General features: G+C 41.4%; 1 protein-coding gene across 7 annotated transcripts in view; it reads left to right on the top strand.

The window, feature by feature from the left end:
* Positions 1-19,076, top strand: part of RUNX1T1 (RUNX1 partner transcriptional co-repressor 1) — a 150,557-nt gene that overhangs the window by 96,022 nt on the left and 35,459 nt on the right. For all 7 annotated transcript variants that reach the window (XM_030553442.1, XM_030553441.1, XM_030553439.1 and 4 more), the window contains 4 exons: positions 5,275-5,456; positions 15,210-15,460; positions 17,184-17,269; positions 17,893-18,091. In XM_030553442.1, the coding sequence (XP_030409302.1) occupies positions 5,275-5,456; positions 15,210-15,460; positions 17,184-17,269; positions 17,893-18,091 (718 nt within the window). The remainder of the gene's footprint in view (positions 1-5,274; positions 5,457-15,209; positions 15,461-17,183; positions 17,270-17,892; positions 18,092-19,076) is intronic.

Raw genomic sequence — 19,076 nt, 5'->3', positions numbered from 1 at the left:
GTTTTGTGTGGGTCTGATTCTACCACTCTTATTCATATGAAAGTACTATTTAATATGAAGCAAGGGTGGCAGAACTGGGCCTTCAGTTTGCTCTCTTTGTATGCTTTCTCATCACCCAGAAAGGGGATGACATGGGCATAGTCTACCCTTGAATACTACCAAAATATCCACAGGCAATTGGCTAACTCACGCCTGGATGCTCTCTATTTCTGAAGACATTTATTCCTGCAACAAGCCCCCACATTAAGCACCTATGTGAGGGGAAAGACTGGTATAATGAATAGGGGCCTAGCCTGGGACTCAGAAGATGTGGGTTCTAATCCTGGCTTTGCCTTTGGCCTGCAAGTTACTGCTTCTTTTGCCACTTCCCACCCTTTGTCTGTCTAGACTGTAAGTTCTAGAGCAGAGAGTGTCTCTTACTAAGAGTGTCTCTTACTAAGAGTTTGTAGAGTGCTGGACCCTGTTCTCAATTGGGGCATCTAGATGCTATTTGAATACAAATAATAAATGATAGTAGATTCATATGTTTATCTTCCAGTTCTTATGGAAAGGAAGATAAGGAGAATGTGCACCTTCTGGCACAAACCAGCAGTGGGATCATTCTTTGATTTCACAGGAGATAGAAAGATGTGCACTTAAAAATGTATTTGGGACTGGAAGAAACCTCATGGGACTAGTGTAATCACCTTTTCAAAATCCCAAAACAGGACACTTGCAGGAGCCCCACCCTCTGCTGGGGCCCTGTCCCTGCTCCTGCTCTTCCCCCTGAGGCCCTGTCCCCTGGCCAGGTTGGAAGCCAGAGCTGGGCAGTGGTAAAAGCTGTCCAGGGAGCCAGATTACTTTGGGGAGCCCCGTACTCTCCACCTGCCCTAGGTGGAGTGCCCAAGAACAGCTCCCAGCCCGTGCCCCCTCCCCCAGTGCACACCGTCCAGGGCAGGTGGAGGGTGTGAGAATCTGAGGCTCCCCACAGTGGCCCAGACTCCCTGGTTGGCTCTTACTACTGCCTGGCTCAGGCTTCTAGCCTGGCCAAGGGCGGGGTCTTGGGAGAAAGAGGAAGAGCAGGGAGAGAGGCCTCATGGCAAGGGGGACTAAGGCCCACCTCAGCCCTACCCAGTAGGATGCAGCTGGTGTCGCCCCTGAGCCTGAGGCAGGCATAGAGCGGTGCCACAGGAAATCCAGGACAAATGCGGTCCCAGAGTCATTCAACCTGGGATCAGGACTTGAACTGCACATTTTGGGACTGTTCCGCCCAATTAGAGATGGGTGATCACCCTACCTGGGATGTTGAGTCCAATCCCCTGCTATCACAGGGAACCCCATGATAAATGGATCAAGCACCTTCTTAAAACTAGTTAGGTTGTCCTTTCCCCTCCCCCTACTCCTATTGAAAGCTTGTTGCAGAACCTCACTCCTTTTTCTAGTTTCCAACCTGAATTTATTCATGTCCAGTTTATACTTATTTGTACCCACTTACATTAATAAGCCTCCTTGATAATTTAAGTGATAAAATTACTATAGTATTAGTGTTCCATATCTGGGTGACAGATTATTTGGTCTGAAAATAGACAACCCACTTCCCTCCCTGACAAACCAAAGGACGCACCCCACCCATGTACTTATTCGCCACACTGATACTGACTTGGACTCTTAATACATTCCATGGGTGGCGTACCGAAGCCCACTTATCCACTGATGCTTTAAAAACTCCTGTACCCCAATCTGGGTCTATGCTGGTTATGTGATATGTATGTATCTCGTGATCCTTGTAAGCAATACCTGTAATCCCTCATAACTCAAGCATGACCCTGGATGTACAGTACCATCTCTCTTAACTTGTGTATATTTAATTTTAGACATTAACTTTAATAACATTTTAAAATCTTCTTGGAGATGTAAGATGAGATGAAACTTCACTGAGGTTTGGGAAACAAAGCAAAAAGTGACAAAACAAAAGTGTAAATGAAAAATTCAAAGCAATGATTTTTTTAGACAAGTCCACTCAGTACTTTTATTTCTTTACGTAAAGCTCAGTGATTTTTTTGTTAATGCAATTTGTGATACACTGGACCATGACTTCGTTTCTGTATCTTGTGACTTCATAGTTTCCCCTGTCACCATAGTGTTTGAGCACACTACTATATTAACTGGCAGCTTTGTTGATCCTACAGAATAACCTAGTTAAAAAAGTTGGCACTTACCTGTAAGGTTTAAGCAGAGAGCTGGGAGCCAGGAATTTATGAGTACTGATACTGACTCTTTCTGTCTGTGGCCCTGAATAAATCATATGAATCTGTTCTCCACTTTTCTCATCTGTGAAATGGGTATGTTGCTGCATTCCTACCTCAGATGGGTATTTTGGGGGTTAATTTCAGTTTATACAGTACTGAAGATGAAAAGTACCATAGAATTATATGGCAGTATTGTAATCCAGGTTCTGATCCTACAATTTCTCAGAATTTTATATATGTATAATTCTCTTTGCATTGTTGGTTTCACTGCATCCCTCCATCAAGTCAGGCAGGTAGCTGGACCAATTTTATTCTTATGTGTCTTAAAGCCCCTTCTCCCTCCATGCCAGTTGTGGTGGTTGCCACTGCCAGCAGAATTGGAATGACATCTATTAGATAGTAGGCATCTTATTAATAGTGAATATAGACAGGCTAATGTTTTGTTCACTTTCACAAAATACAATGTTGAAAAGGTTCTACGAACTTTTAGAGTCCTAAAGTTCTACAGAAATGTCTTTCTAACTCTCTTGAGGGCCTGTAGACTAAGGCCACGTCCAGACTAGGGTATTAAAATCGATTTTAGATACGCAACTTCAGCTACGTGAATAACGTAGCTGAAGTCGAATTTCTAAAATCGAGGTACTCACCCGTCCAGACGGCGTGGCATTGATGTCCGCGGCTCTCCATGTCGATTCCGGAACTCCGTTCGGGTTGATGGAGTTCCGGAATCGATATAAGCGCGCTCGGGGATCGATACATTGCGTCCAGACTAGACGCGATATATCGATCCCCGAGCAATCGATTTTAACCTGCCGATGCCGCGGGTTAGTCTGGACGTGGGCTAAGTGGTAGCACTGGTGGTTTTTTTTCAATAGCAAATTATGCTTCTAAATATATGTCAACAGCAAAAAATTAACCCGTAGCAGCAAGTCTTAGGGCCTGGGTCAACTGACTCAGGCTCCCACTGCAGGGCTAAAAATAGCAGCGTAGCCTGCCAGGTTGGAGGGTCTCAGAGCCCAGGCTCCAGCCTGAGCTCGAATGTCTACACTACTGTTCTTAGCTCCATAGCCCAAGCCTACACGCCCGAGTCAGTTGTCCCGAGCTCTGTGACTTATTGCCACTTTTGGTTTTTGGTTGTTCTTGCTGTGTAGATGCACCGTTAGTCCCTGAGAAGAATGTTATACTTTTTTAAATACAGAAAGTCTGTAGCAAGAATTATGCTGATGATCCATACCTATCTGTTTGGTACGTAGTACATCTTTTGATCACCAGGATATGATAATTGGTGCCTGGTATCATATGATTTAACTAAGGTGGCAAAATATTTTCTCTTATAATTTCTTTCTCATGTGTTTGAAACTTTCCAAAACTTTTTGGGCTGGAGTGTTCCATGTCTATCTCAAAAGGTTAATTTCTTTTTAAAGATGGAGCAAATCCTTCTCAGCTGTTTTGAGTTTGTGGAAGATACCAATCTGGGAGAGGTTTCAAGTGCTTTGGAGGCTAGGATTGTAATTCAAAATGATCTGGACAAACTGGAGAAATGGTCTGAAGTAAATAAGATGATATTCAATAAGGACAAATGCAAAGTACTCCACTTAGGAAAGAACAATCAGTTACACACATACAAAATGGGAAATGACTGCCTAGGAAGGAGTACTGCGGAAAGGGATCTAGGGGTCATAGTGGATCACAAGATAAATATGAGTCAACAGTGTAACACTGTTGCAAAAAATGCAAACATCATTCTGGGAAGTATTAGGGAGTGTGGTAAGTAAGCCATGGGAAGTACTTCTTCTGCTCTACTCTGCACTGATTAGGCCTCCCAGTTCTGGGCACCACATTTCCAGAAAGATGTGGACAAATTGGAGAAAGTCCAGAGAAGAGCAACAAAAATGATTAAAGGTTTAGAAAACATGACCTATGAGGGAAGATTGAAAAAACTGGATTTGTATAGTCTGGAAAAGAGAAGACTGAGATGGGACATGATAACAGTTTTCAAGTACATAAAATGTTGTTATAAGGGTGAGGAAGAAAAGTTGTTCTTCTTAACCGCTGAGGATAGGACAAGAAGCAGTGAGCTTAAATTGCAGCAAGGGAGGTTTAGGTTTTACATTAGGAAAAAATTCCTAACTGTCAGGGTGGTTCACTGGAATAAATTGCCTACAGAGGTTGTGGAATCTCCATCACTGGAGAGTTTTAAGAGCAGGTTAGACGAACATCTGCCAGGGATGGTCTAGATAATACTGGACTAGATGATCTCTCAAGATCCCTTCCAGTCCTAAGAGTCTATGATTTAAAAATACTTTTCCATTTAAAAATGAACGTTTATAGTGGTAGTTAATTGTTTAAAAGTCACGAAAAAATTAGGTTCAACAACATACATCTAACTTTGTCTCATTGCACACTTACATTACTCTTCTTTAATAATCTGTTCACATGTTTTAAGATTGTATGTGTATTTGAGAGTGTAGAAAAAATATGTAGTATTTGATAACTTCTGTAGTATGTGATAACATAACTAAATACTGTAGCTAATGCATAAACATGTGCCAAGTAAGAATTGGGTGTTCATCCTTAAGTCAAGAAAAAATGAAAGTTAGTACTTTGCAATCTGAATACTAAATTTCCATAAGGGAGTTGTTTAGTATGTAAAGACAGCAGCTGTATAGAAACACAAATATTGCATCATAACAAGACAGGAGATAAAGTGAGCTAGTGCTGAGCTCTTGCTACCCTTTAAAGATTTGGACCTGAATATTGTTTTTTTGTTTTTTTTCTTGTAGTATTTTCAGTTTTGTTTTATGGTTCAGCAAATGAACTCTTCCACTCTCATGTGTGCACATACATGTATTTGAGCCGTGACTCAAACCTCTAATGAGGCTATATGGTTTAACACGGCTAACTAAAATAAATATAAGTCAAGATGAATGAAGTAAATGCATCCCAGAGTGGGCTTTTAATTGATTTCTAATTTTGCTACTTCATCTTTGTGAAACTGCCTGAGAGTCGTTCAGCTGCTCCCTTAATTTCTGAAACACTCTTACAGGCCAATCTGCCCCTGCTGCAGCGGGAGCTCCTGCACTGTGCAAGGCTGGCCAAGCAGAACCCCGCCCAGTACCTCGCTCAGCATGAACAACTGCTTCTGGATGCCAGCACCACCTCACCTGTTGACTCCTCAGAGCTGCTTCTCGATGTGAACGAAAACGGGAAGAGGCGAACTCCAGACAGGTCAGAAGGCCAGAGTGCTAATACTCTGCAATTGTAAACATGCTTTGGGATGTAAAGCTAACGTGCTGATCTATTACAATAAGAGTGGTGTGGGGTGCTCCATTTCATTCTACAAAATTTGTGCTGAGTTTTCCAAGATTAATTTTTTTCAGTTACAGCTAAATAATTGGCAAATTTTACTTGGACCCATGTGAAATGTTCCCACTGACTCCAGGCAATGAATCTCTGTTGCATGCACATGAGAAGTCTTAAGGCAGAATTTGGCCATATGTAGTTGGGAATAATACAGAACTGTTCACAGCACTATCACTAACCATTTGGTGCATAATATCTGTATGCAGCTTAAAGTGATTAGCAGATCGTTCCTACTCTATATGCGAATCTGTCTGTATTTGGGTTTTTGTCTGAGGAAGTATTAAATATGGGAAGCTGGATAGGCACCCTTACTGGGGACTATAATTACAGTACTCACTTTCTTGAATACAAATGTGATTATCACGTCTACATGCAATTCCCAAATATGAAATACAGTTGTATTATGGAAACACTGGAGAACTACATATAGCAGGTTACTGAGCTGTAGTGCTCCAGGCACATCTGGGAGTCTGATGATATCCTGATAAATATCGGAACAAAGAGACTGCTTCAGAATGCAATCAGATCTGTAATTCCTTATTCAGTTGTTAGATTTTGCATAGCAGATATGTAAGGATATATTTACTGTTTCTTTAAATCTGTGGAAGGAAGCCAGGGGCACTGTGGGGCTAGGGATGATTCGTGGAAGCCCTGTGGAGAAACAGAAAAAGAATCACAGACTAGCTTTAGGGACAAGGGACAATACTGTGTTCCCTTATTCCAATAAAGTTACTTATTCACTGTTAGAAGAAAGTGATTCTTGATTTTTTTTAAACTATTGTCCAATGAAATAGTGTCAGGTATTTGAGTTCTTTCTGAATCTCCATAAATATTCTCCGCACTGGATCCAAATAATGGATTTTGGCTAGTTTCACTTGCCACTGGCAGTACTAAGCTGACAACTTTTATAAAGCCATTCAGAAGATATTACTTTTGTTGTGCATTATGCATCACTGGGGCCCCAGAAATCTTTTAAGGGGGATAAAATATCAAGATTCTGTGGAGCCTGGAGAGAGTGCAGAGTTTTGTGGGTGACAGTTTAGTTTATGGCCAGTCAGTGGAAGAACATAACATAAGGAAAAACAAGGTCTGAAGGCAAGTGATGCTGCTAGACTAAAATAAAATAGCAGATATTTGAGCATATGTGAATGTGAGAGGTTCACAGGATATGTGCTAGGTCTTGAAAATGTCAAGTTAGTGATTCCTCAAACCACTCATGCCACTCACAAACACTGAAAATCTAGATAAGGTTCCCATTAGATGGCAGGGAATGCTCATGCATTTGAGATATTAACCTACTGCAAAATATGTGCCAGAGAAATCCTTTATGCTGGATGACACCTTATTGAGAAGTCCTGTTGGCCACCAAAATTTTACAGAGGCTGAAGATGGTTATGTGGGTGCAATTTTTGAGTGGCATTTCTTTGCTGCACCTTCCACACAAATTCAAACCAACTGAAATAGCCACAAATGTTAACACACAGCAGCAAAAGGTATCCAAGATAGGTGGCCTGGTTAATTATGAGGAGTCCCACATCCAACATGTGACTGATACAAAGAGAGGGGGAATCACCAAAGCTGAAAATCCAGTTACCTGTGGCAATTATGTCATAGTCACTCAGTCTTTGCAGGACAACGTATTGGAAATGATACATATTGGAAAAAGAAGGTATCACAAAATGATGGGAGTAAACCCAAACGTCAGTGTGGTGGTCCACCATAGGGCAGGACCTAGAATACAAGGCGGAATCATGAATGCTTGAGTAATAGACACAACTTAAAAAAATCTTTCATATCCACAGGATACTACCCATTAGGTCTTGGATAGGTGAAGTAAATAGCACTAGATCTGCCTAACAAAGATCATACCTACATGGTTTCCCTTGACTAAATTTCTTGGCAGAAATTCTACTTCTCATTTAACCCATATGACAGCAGGTCAAAAGAAGATATCTTTTAACTTTCATCTCTTTCTGGCATTTCAGAACCAATAGCCACTCACACTGAGCCAGTTTCTCACGGCTGATTTCCAAGCTTTTATGATAGGTAGAATTTCACATATGTTAATTTTAAGCCCTCACGGTCCACAAGGGAATGAACTGGTGGAGAGAGCAGTGCAGATTGCTGAGAGAATTCTACTATCAAAAGACTTCATACTAGCTTTGCTGAGCTATAAGACAACCCCTTACACAGTCCTTGGTGTAATCTTAACTCACCCGTTAATGAGTCAACAGATCAGAACCATGCTGAAGTTAGAAGTACATTTTCACCCTTAATGATCCTTCTAAAGGACTACTGACTGACTACAAATTTAAAAGGTCTAAAAACGCTTTCTACTTTATTGGAATGCCATCCAAAGCTTCATAAAGAAGACTCTGTTTGGGTAATATTGAACAACTTAGTGGACATAGTTGCACCTAGAGGTCTTGCATAGTCAAGGAACTCTGAACAGAAGAAACAGGCAACAGCTTCAGCTGAATCCAACCCAGGGGAGTTGTCATGTGACCCTGGTAATACTGGTACTCAACCAAACAGTAAAGTGAGAGAATCCTGTGTAGAAGAGTCTTAAATCCATTGAACAGAAGTCTGCATCATTTGAGATTTGATAATACAAGTGAATCAACCAGATAAATTCTTCCTTAGAGCCAGAACATGGCCTCAGATTAACATGAGTGGTGAAACCAATGACTTCTCCTGCTCCATAGTTTATTAAATATTGAATTGTTAAAGATTACTTATCTGGGGGTAGGAGAATCACGTGAGGATGTGTGTACTATTTGTTTAAATCTTCATATATAAAAAATAAAAATATGTCAAAAAATGTTAGGTATCTTAATGATAGGTGTAAGTGTCACTACCACTCTGCCAACAATGTGCATATAAGGGTGTATGAAGATAAAAGGCAGCTTCTTTCCAGGGAAACTGAGATCATTGGACCTGATTCTGAATCCTGATATGTGCTCATTGCTCTTGCTGAAGTCAGTTGGATATAATCTTACACATTTTTCCTCTCTTCCAAAATTGGTACTAGTACATACACCTAAGTATGCTTGTATGCTCTAACTCTGACTCCAGTACAAAGACAGAATTAGGAAGAAAAATAGGGAGTGTGTATTGTGTATATGCACACTTGTATGTCTTGGGAGGCTAAATTTTTTTCCTTGTATAATTTCAGCATCTTGTTTGCATATGCATTTTCCATCTCTAGTTATTTTTCTGCATATGCATATCTACGGTATGTGAGGTTTTATAAAGCAATGTGACAACAGAGCTTAGTGTTTTACTGAATGTTTTCTTGGTGCATATGGTCTGACATGGCTGAGCAGGCACGGTGAGATTTTGGAGTCTATTAAACTAGCTCATTAAAAAGATCAATCTGTTTCTGTAATAACACTGGGAGCCATCAGTCACTGAAAGAGAGAAAAAACTGACACCTGAGGAGACAACACATTTTAATAATTTGTTCATGACATGTCATGAACAGAGTGTTTACTCTACCTTGTTTACAACTTTTTGAGCTTATATCCTGCTGTCATAGGGCTAAAAAAGTTGAACTAACAACTTTTTTTTGTGAATGAATGCTTTCCCTTAAACCTCTACATAATTTTAAATAAATTAACTGCGTAAATTTGCTGCTGTTTACAGAGAAATTAATCCTATTTTGAGGCTGCCCTAAAAGACTGTTATTGTGCAGTATAGAAGCATGTCACCTAGTACAGTGACAGGCAAACTTTTTGGCCCGAGAGCTGCATCGGGTTTCGAAAATTGTATGGGGGGCCGGTTAGGGGAGGGGGTCGTGGCCCAGCCCCCACCTCCTGTCTGCTCCCCCCTACCAGGATCCTGCCTCATCCACACACACACAGCCCCCCCAGGGACCCCTGGTCCATCCACAACCCCATTCCCTGGCCACCCCCGGATCCCTGCCACCCCATCCAACCCCTCCTCTCATTCCTGACGGGCCCCCCAGGACCCCTGCCGCATCCAACCACCGCTTATCCCTGTCCCCTGACTGCCCCCAGAGCCCCTGCCCCTGACTGCCCCCTGCCGCCTCATCCAACCTCTCCTCCTTCCTGACTGCCCCCCGGGACCATTACCCCATTCAACCCCCTCTTTGCCCTCCGACTGCCCCAACCTCTATCCACACCTCCACCGCCTGACCACCCCCCAAACTCCCCTGCCCACTATCCAACCCCCCTTGCTCCATGCCCTCTTACTGCACTGCCTGCCACCACCACGCAGCACTGAGCACCGGGTCAGGCCAGGCTCTGCAGCTGCACTGCCCGAGGAGCTCACAGCCCTGCCACCCAGAGCATTGGGAGAGACTAACAGTTAAAGACTTTTGTTGGTATGAACAGTCATGACGGTTTTGTGGACTTTGAGAGAACAGTTTGGAGAAATGCCCTCCTATAGAGGTGTTGCCCCCTTGTAAGAAGGTTAATATTGACTGTGTCAGGGACACTGAGTTTAGGTTGGGCACTGCCAGGTATTGAGGTCCTATTTCTGCCATGTCAGTTCATGGGAGCAGAGGATGCTCAGCACCTCATTGGACGACGAGCCTTGCAACCAGTGTGAAAAGTTTAGGAATCTTCTTTGAGCAAAATCTTACAGGTTCTTAAGTTAATTGCCTGAGTTGTGACATGACGCACTTCCTTAGTATGATGGTTCTGTGTGACAAGTAAATATATACATGATGTTTATATATTGATCTGTGCTGTGCATACAACATTGTCTTATCTGCAAAATAATTTGATAGATATAGGCACAAAAGAGATTTTTTTTCCCAGTAGATTATTATCACTCATTCAATCATCAATCTTTTACATGTAAATATTAGTTTAAACCAAAGCATCTTGCAGAAATGAAGGATGAACATTCTCCATCCCAACTCCTATTTAATAATGTTATTCTCATAAATTGCATTTAATATTTTGTATGAAACGGTAAAGTTAATTTGCCAGCCAGAGCAGTCGTTTGCTGTTTGATTTCCTGCTCAGGAATGCACAGTCTTTTGAAACTAAAGATTCTTACTGTATATTTGATTGTGTGCCTTCAGCAATTCTTGATGAGAAGTAACAGCCAATCCCAGTTGTAACTAGACAGCTCTTAATCTCAATAAAAAAGGAGTCCACATGCAAAAAATCCTTCAGCATGAACATCTACAGTTACAAAAACCTCATTCTCTGAAACTGGCCTCTCTCCTCCTTACCCTCAGATCTTGGGTGGGGGGAGGGAGAGAGGCTTCTGTACATTGAGACATACATAAGAGCAGCTGTAGAAAAAAAACAGGACCTCAACAGTATTTGACTTTTTAATCTTTGTTAGCATTTATCATTCTAACCTTGATATTCAAGAACAAATTTTGAGTGTGCCTTCAAAAATGAATCCATAGTTTGATTTGTGCATACAAAAATTTGCATACTTTCATGGAAATGTGTACTTGCAGATTAAAATTTTGTAGTTGGATCTGAGTAGTCGCAGGTCTGCATGCAGCCAAATGTAAAATATGTTGGTGCATTCTTGGAGAATAGTCAAAAAGTGTTGCTATCCATTGGAGTTTAACAGCATGAATTACACTGACAGCAATTAAATGTATAGTTACCTTGGCAGTCATGGGAGTCCCATCTCAGTCCCATCTCACTTCTTATCATTTGTCTTTCTAGAACACAGTGTACATTAATTTTAACTGTTTACTTCCTTGGTCAAAAATACTCATTATAACAGTTGCCGTAAAGTGCCTGGCAAAGATCCTCTCCCTTTTGCTATGAGAGGGGTGATGGGGGCCTCCATTCACCCTACAATTGCAGTGGGCACTGGTACTTGTGTATGGAGTCTCTGGAAAGCCTATCTTTATTCCCAGCAACAAGCTTTAGCAAAACCCATCTCTTCATTTCCTGTTGCTAACTGCCACAGCACTTGAAATAGAGATTCCCCTTATCCCTCCTCCAGTGGGCCTTGATACCTGCCACACCTCTTCGCTGCAATGGGCTCAATCTTCTGCACTGCTCTGTCTCACACCCCAGGATGCCGTCCTTGTCTCTTGCCCAGCTTTCTCTTCAGCAGGCTGTTCTTCCTTGCCTGAGACCGTGCCCTAGTCCTGTCCCATAAAGCAGTGCATGAGAGAGAGTATAGTTGTCTGGAGAGAAAGGGTGCATGTTCTTCTGGGTCCTTGTCCTTCACCCCCACACTTAGCTCACCTCTGTGTGTCTCCCCTTCTCCAGTTCAGGAGAATAAAAGGCACAGGCAGCTGCTGCCACTGAGCCACTTCCCTGCTAAATTCCTGCTCTGCATAGGCAGGGTGCAGGCTAGTCTGGCAACCTCTGTTTGCAAGAGCCATCAAACCCTGCAGCAGCCTTTGTTACAGGCAGCCAAAACTGTATTCCGGTCCTAGCAGCTGAGGCAACCAACGGTGACATCTAGCATCAGTTGCAACATCAGCTATAGCTCAGCCAGAAACCCTGAGCCACCAGGGGCGAAAAAGTGTAAATGGCACCTCCCCTGGTGCACACGTCCCACAGTTTGAGAACTAGAGTGAAGTGGCACTCCAGTACAAGAGGAGTTGAAAGTCATTTAAGCAACTTCCCTTCACTTAGCTATATGCACAGTTAAACTGGAAATTAGTTCACTGTGGATCCCACTATATTACATGAGTTCTCACTTTCGCAAAAGCCAGACAGCTTAAGTTAATCAAGAGACAGTTGTTATTAGGATAAGCTTGGGCTGTAATAGTAGAGCTAGAAAGTCATTTTTCATTTGTAGTATGGTCTCTGGGCAGAATGGAAAAGACTTACCTCTGTTTTTTCCTGAGGATGTAAACAGGCATTCACTGTTAGGTTGATATATATTAGCTGATGGTGTGGTTGCGGTTGGACTGTATGCACTTTATTTTGAAATATTTGATTACAGACTCAAATTATTTTGTTTCTTTATGGCTAATTTTCTGGCCCAACACTAACTCTTCTAAATGACCTCACTATGAAAGCACCATCTGTTACAAGGAATGGAGTGGGAACAGTTGAAGGCTGCTGTAAGACTGTGGCCTAACCAAGCTTCTCTTCAGATCAACAGCATGCGCAGGATTTTTGATCAAAGCTGTTGTGAGGTAACAAAAATATAGCTGCTTCTTTCAGTAGTGTCCCTATGGGCGCTGTACTTCAGATGTGTGTATACCCCACGCGTGTTTGATTAGAGAGTTTAGGTAGCAGTGCCTGTTCAGCCTGCTCATGCGCTCTGCTCTGTCTTGTGTACTGCACCATGGCTAGATAGTGCTGCATGTGTGAACCGCCGTCAGTTCTTTCTCAAGTGCCTTGGCATGAGATAGAGCCTCAGCAGTGTCAGAGTTGATCTTACCTCAACTACAGTTTCTTTCATAGTTTCACTTAGTTTAGTTAGTTATAGCAGTAGTAGTTAGCTGTAGTTTTTTTAAAAAAATGTTGTAAGAACTATCATCCTTTTAGTTTTTCCCTGTGGAGAACTTTAGCTTGTGGGGAAGGTAGTTTTAAATGTTGTCTTTTGTGCCAGGAGGCTCTCCTGGTGAACAATTGACACTCCCAGTGTGTCCATTGCTTGAGGAGTCACATATTCCCCTCTCCCTACCCCAAATGAATTTTTTGCCTGGTCTTAAAATCAAGAGCCAGAAAGAACCAGAAGTTTAAATTGTACTTCCTTATGATGGAGGGCTCCCTCCATCTTCTGACCCAGCCCAGGGCCTTTCCAGCCCCATACATCAGTCTCTGAGCAAGCTGACCATCTCAGCCACTTCAACACAACACTTTTCTAGAGCTACTAAAAAGAAAACTCAAGAATCCCCTCAAAAAGACTCTATGAAACAGAGTTTGGGTTCCTCAGGTAGGGAATCTACCTCAAAGAAACTCTGGTGGCTGATTGAGACAACTATTTAGGTGCCCGCTGATTCCTGACTTGGTATCCACGAGGCTGCAGATTCTTCAGGTACTGTGAGCACCAGTGAACCCAAAAAATCTAAGAGTTCCAGCTCAGGAATATCTGTGGTACCATCAGGGAGCCAAGATAACAAGAAAGTGACCCTGCAGTTTATAGTAATCAACTATCAGGTGCTGATGCAACATATAATCACACCAATGACTAAAAGTTCCGTTCATTTATTGAACATCTACCACCAGAGCAGAGGGACTAATTCCAGGCAGCATTTGGACAGGAATCCTCTTCGCTCAACCATCTCCAACGGTAGTAATAACAGATGCACCCCTATTGTGATAGATGGATATCTGGCTGCGTTATCTTTTATCAGTAGCCTGATATCTAGCCTCCTTCTAGAGTATTAGCCCATTCAATGTGATCTTTTTCTACTTCAGTAGTCTTTCTTAAGAATGTTCCCATTGCTGAAATATGTAGAACTGGAACGTGGACCTCCATACTCATCTTTTCTGAACATTATGCAGTAATTCATGACTCAGCTTCTGATGCTGTGCTTGGTTCTACTTTACTATCTTCAGTTTTGGACTTGACTCCAAAGCCTCTGCCTTCTTGGAGGGTATTGCTTAGTAGTCACCTGAAGTGAAGTACCCATAAGAGCAGTACTCAAAGAAAAAGGAGAAGTTACTCGCCTTGTGCAGTCACTGTAGTTCTCCGAGATGTGTGTCCCTGTGTGTGCTCCACCAGCCACCGTCCTTCCCCTCTGCTTTGGAGTTCTTGGCTATGGAGCTTGGCAATAGAGAAGAAACTGAGGGCACAAAAATATAGCTTCTTCTTTGAGTAGTGTTCCTATGCAGCTCTGTATAGCCAAGGGCAGTGCATGAGGTGGAGTAGAGCACATGCACTAGTCAAATGGGCACAGTTACCTAAAATCTCCAATTTGAAGATACATGGGGCAAATGCAGATCTGAACAGTAACACCCATAGAGCCTCCCATCTCACAGAACTACAGTTACTGCACAAGGTAAGTAACCCCTCGTTTTCTCTCCTCTCTTGAGGAAAATAGCTCTTATCACCAAGAATAATTCTTTCTTCACACTCCAAATGTGTCTTTGAAACCCGCTGTGATCATATTGTTTAATTCCCTGATGGGGAATCAGCTTGGCATTACTGAGAGCAAAAATTCAGCATGCTAAGACATATGGCCTAAGGGCCATGTGCTGCCCTTTGGAGGAAAACATTTCTTAAGCTGCAGATTTCCCCAGATCTCTGCATGCAACAGTGAAGGCAGGACATCTCCACCAGTGTATGGTCTTTTTTCCATCAAATTGGACTTGACTAAAAATGGTGATTTCTTTTGCTTTTATTAAAAATGAAAATTGCTTGGCCACTTGCTTAACACATGAATACATTGCAGTCTGTACTGTACCCACATGTTCAAAGCTTAATCTCAGTGAATATTGCTTTAATTTGTATGTTTATAAGGAGTATTTTTATGTTCTATAGGGAGTATTATTCTACCAGTGTTTCTTAGGCTATGACAGAGATGTTTATAGTGATAACATGTATCCTTATAAATTTTGATTGATTAAACTGCTTTATGAAATGTTCCCCCACCCTCACCCCCAATGTTATGGAGCGCAAATGGCAGTCCTTAACTATGCGTATCTGAGCAATAGCCAGCCCTGTTCAAATTGTTATGGAAAGTTCCTGTACTTTATTTTTCAGAACCAAAGAAAACGGCTTTGACAGAGAGCCTTTGCACTCAGAGCATCCAAGCAAGCGACCCTGCACTATTAGCCCAGGCCAGCGGTACAGTCCAAATAATGGCTTATCTTACCAGCCCAATGGTCTGCCTCACCCCACCCCACCTCCACCTCAGCATTATCGTTTGGATGATATGGCCATTGCCCACCACTACAGGGACTCATACAGACACACCACCCACAGGGACCTCAGGGACAGAAACAGACCTATGGGTAAGGAACAATGAGAAACTTACTTTCTTTCTTTCTTTCTTTCTTTCTTTCTTTCTTTCTTTCTTTCTTTCTTTCTTTCTTTCTTTCTTTCTTTCTATGATTAAACTCTGTACTTCAGTGGTAAAAAAAAATTTCTGGTTGAGAACTGTATTGCCCTCTATCTCACATTGCCCTCTGCTGATAGATATATGATCCTAATGTAATTAATGTTTATAATAGCTTTACTAATATTGGACTAGACTGTGTCTTTAATTACACACACAGGAGAGTAAGGTTGAGTAAGAAGCACGTCTTTCACACATGTGTGGACAACATGGACTCTGGAACAGATGGGCAGTGGAATGAAGTCTTGTCTTTCCCTTTATCCCACACATATGACAACCAACATAGCTAAACTAGCAGATGGGGTGTGTTAATTTACTGCTGATATGGGCCAGAGATAAATACTATCCCATGGAGTAAGGGAGTAAAAGAAGGAGTTGCCCCCAGAATGATGTCTCTGAGGCACAATGCCCCCTGGGACCCTCCCTACCTGTGGTGTAGCTCTCACACCATGCCCTGCTCAGGGCTATGCCTAAAGCACTCCTCAGGTCACGATGATTTTGTTGTGCTTGAATTTGCATGCCCCACTCTAAAGCAAAATGTTTACAGAAGTGCTTTTTATTCAGGATTTGTTTAAAAGAATAAAGAAGCAGCATTTACAGAGACCTTAAGTGTGAAGGACTGAGGCTTATAACTTCGAATGAAAGATCTCTCAAGTTAATCTAAGCTGTCCCTTTAGCTAAAATGTATGAATTCGAATTGTGGAAAATACATTAGGGCCTATTAAGACCAAATAAGGTAGCATTTATTGTCAATTCACTGCGTACTTGGAACTTGCTCTTTATGCACAGTAAATCTTTACTTAGAATTTTCTATGGTTATTTAAGTATGTGTGAAGAGATGAACCTTTAATGAATCAGTATTGACATTGTAGTAATCATTGCATTTAGTGATCTTACATTTGGTCTGTGCATACTATTCATATTTTTCAGTCTTCTGTGTTAAGGAAGTGTGATATAAAAAGGCCATATTTAACCATTTAACTCTTTTTGCAGTATAAGTGGCTTGGGAATTTCATATAGTAAATGATAAAATTGTTTCGTCAATTCTTGAGTTTTTTTCTTTTCTACTAATCCAAAGATCGGAGGGTTTTTTTTAACTTAAAAAACGATCTGGTAATACTCAAACCTACTGAGAACTTGGACCAAATCTTCTAAGCGTCAATTTATTTCCTGCCGCTTTTCAATAATATTAAGCCTAAGTATCAGCAAAGATTTATTCTGCATTTTACAGTTTAAGGTTTTCATTTTACATTTTACATTTTGCAGTTTAAGATTTTCATTTTAATGTACTTTACCAGCATGAGAATTTCTTAATCTTAGAACTTGGATTAGTTGCTCAATATATGACATAAAACTCCCATCCTTCCCTATATCTTTCATGTTGAGACTAATTTTTAAATTTTAATACACTGATACAAACCCTGGCCACATAAACTTTAAATGGTACATGTGTATATGTAGTATGTGTCTATATACATAAACCTTCACGCAAAAATTGTGCGGGTTTTTGTTATGGATGAGCATTGCAAATACCAAGACTCAGTAGATAGATAATGAAAAAATAAGAGAGCTTTTCCAGATGAATCCTTTGATGTAAATATCTTTTCCACTTTTGGCAGGGTTGCATGGCACACGACAGGAAGAAATGATTGACCACAGGCTAACAGACAGAGAATGGGCAGAAGAATGGAAACACCTTGACCATGTAAAAAATTAATCAGTGTGTGTGTATATGTGTCTGAATGGACCCAGCATGACTTTAGAAAGTAACTGTTACAATATTGTAACTGGCATTACATATTTTAGTTTATTAACTTTTCTTTAATTTTCCATATTGTAGAAGAAGTCTGAAAACATTGGTGGCTAAATTATAGTGCTTAGTTCCCCATTTGTATGCTTCTTTTGGCACTCTGGGTCCAAATGCCTGTTTTAGAATCCAGACTGCTGATATGAGCAGCCAATGGGAAGCTGGGTGATGAGGACTGAACACTGGCTCCAGGAGACTTCCCACTCCCTCAATTTATCAGTGCCCTGAAAATGAAATTTTTGTTTGTTTTTGCTGTTAATTAGATCTTATAACTATTAAATGATTTGTATGTATAGCTAGGAAATACAGTTAAGCAAGAGGGAATTATTGTGTTTAAAAGGAAGTACCGGTAGTTTTATTTTATTTTTATTTAAAAGAACAGAGAGATAATCTTTCTCCCTTGAAACCCTGGCAACTGAAGTAAGAAAATGACTTAAATTGACTGAGTTTTCTGCGGGGATGTGGCACATCATAATAAAATGTTCTTTTGGCTCCTCTCTTCCCCCTGCCCCTACTAATAGCTGTTAAACTGCATCATGGACATGGTGGAAAAAACAAGGCGATCTCTCACTGTACTACGGCGATGTCAAGAAGCAGACCGTGAAGAGCTTAATTACTGGATACGGCGGTACAGTGATGCAGAGGATTTAAAAAAAGGTGGTAGCAGCAGCAGCCATTCCAGACAGCAGAGTCCAGTGAATCCAGATCCAGTCCCATTAGGTACAGTATTTTCTTCAAAAGTCCGTTATTGGTCCCACTCTAAATTAGCCAAGCCCCGGTTCCTGACTTCTTCCTTTTAATTATTACAGCTGAAGCTCAGATTTGTTCCCCTGATTTATTTTTTCTCTTAATGTCGATAAAATGTTCCTTTTCACTGAAGATTAAGAGCTAAATGCAAATTTCACTTCCTGATAGCCTTTTTGTGATAATCACCAGTTTTCCTTCCATTCACAAATGTACCTAGGTGGAGGAGCTGGGATTCAGAATGCAAATTTGAATTTGGTGAAGTAATAAGATGAACACTGTTTGATTCCCCACCCTCATCATTTAATCCAAAAGATAGGTACTTCTTGACTGTTACTATTAAAAGACCAAGAGAAATCAAAATGAACTTGGAGTGAATTCCACTGTATGTAATGGCACACCTTGGAAAACATCTGTACTTAGCAAACAGACTCATACAGAAACTTCTGACCTGTATTTATATTCAATTTGAGAAAGAAAGCTGACCGATGAGAAATTTCCAAATGTACTTAAAAATCTTAATATCTCCATAGACTCCAGGCTAGATACACAAAGGGACTCTAAGCATTATAACACGCAGCATCACAACCCCTTACTTTTAGGTGTGTAGAAAATTGCTGGGACTCACAAAGCCTGAGATAAGTACTCACGCTTCCTATACAATGAATGGAGGGAGATAGATGCCTAAGTATGGAATTCAGAAAAGCCAGCACACTGAGTGAAGAGCAGCCTAAACTAGCCAATGAGAGATGCCAAGGAGAAGGGTGTGTCAGAGAATTTGGTGTCTTACTCCAGGCTGGAGGGAGGCACCTATCTCTGCTTGGGATTCTCAGTTGTGAACACTGTCCTAAAATCAGACATCTAAGATGTTTCTTGACGGAAGCCTGGGAGAGGGTGTTCCTGGGTCTCCCATGTCTTGGGTGAGTGCTCTAACCACCAGTCTACAGAGTCCTTCTCATGC

This window comes from Gopherus evgoodei, chromosome 2 (assembly GCF_007399415.2).
Source record: "Gopherus evgoodei ecotype Sinaloan lineage chromosome 2, rGopEvg1_v1.p, whole genome shotgun sequence".
Taxonomy (NCBI): Eukaryota; Metazoa; Chordata; order Testudines; family Testudinidae; genus Gopherus; species Gopherus evgoodei.
The sequence above is the reverse complement of the archived record's forward strand: the minus strand, read 5'-3'. Positions and strand labels throughout refer to the sequence as shown.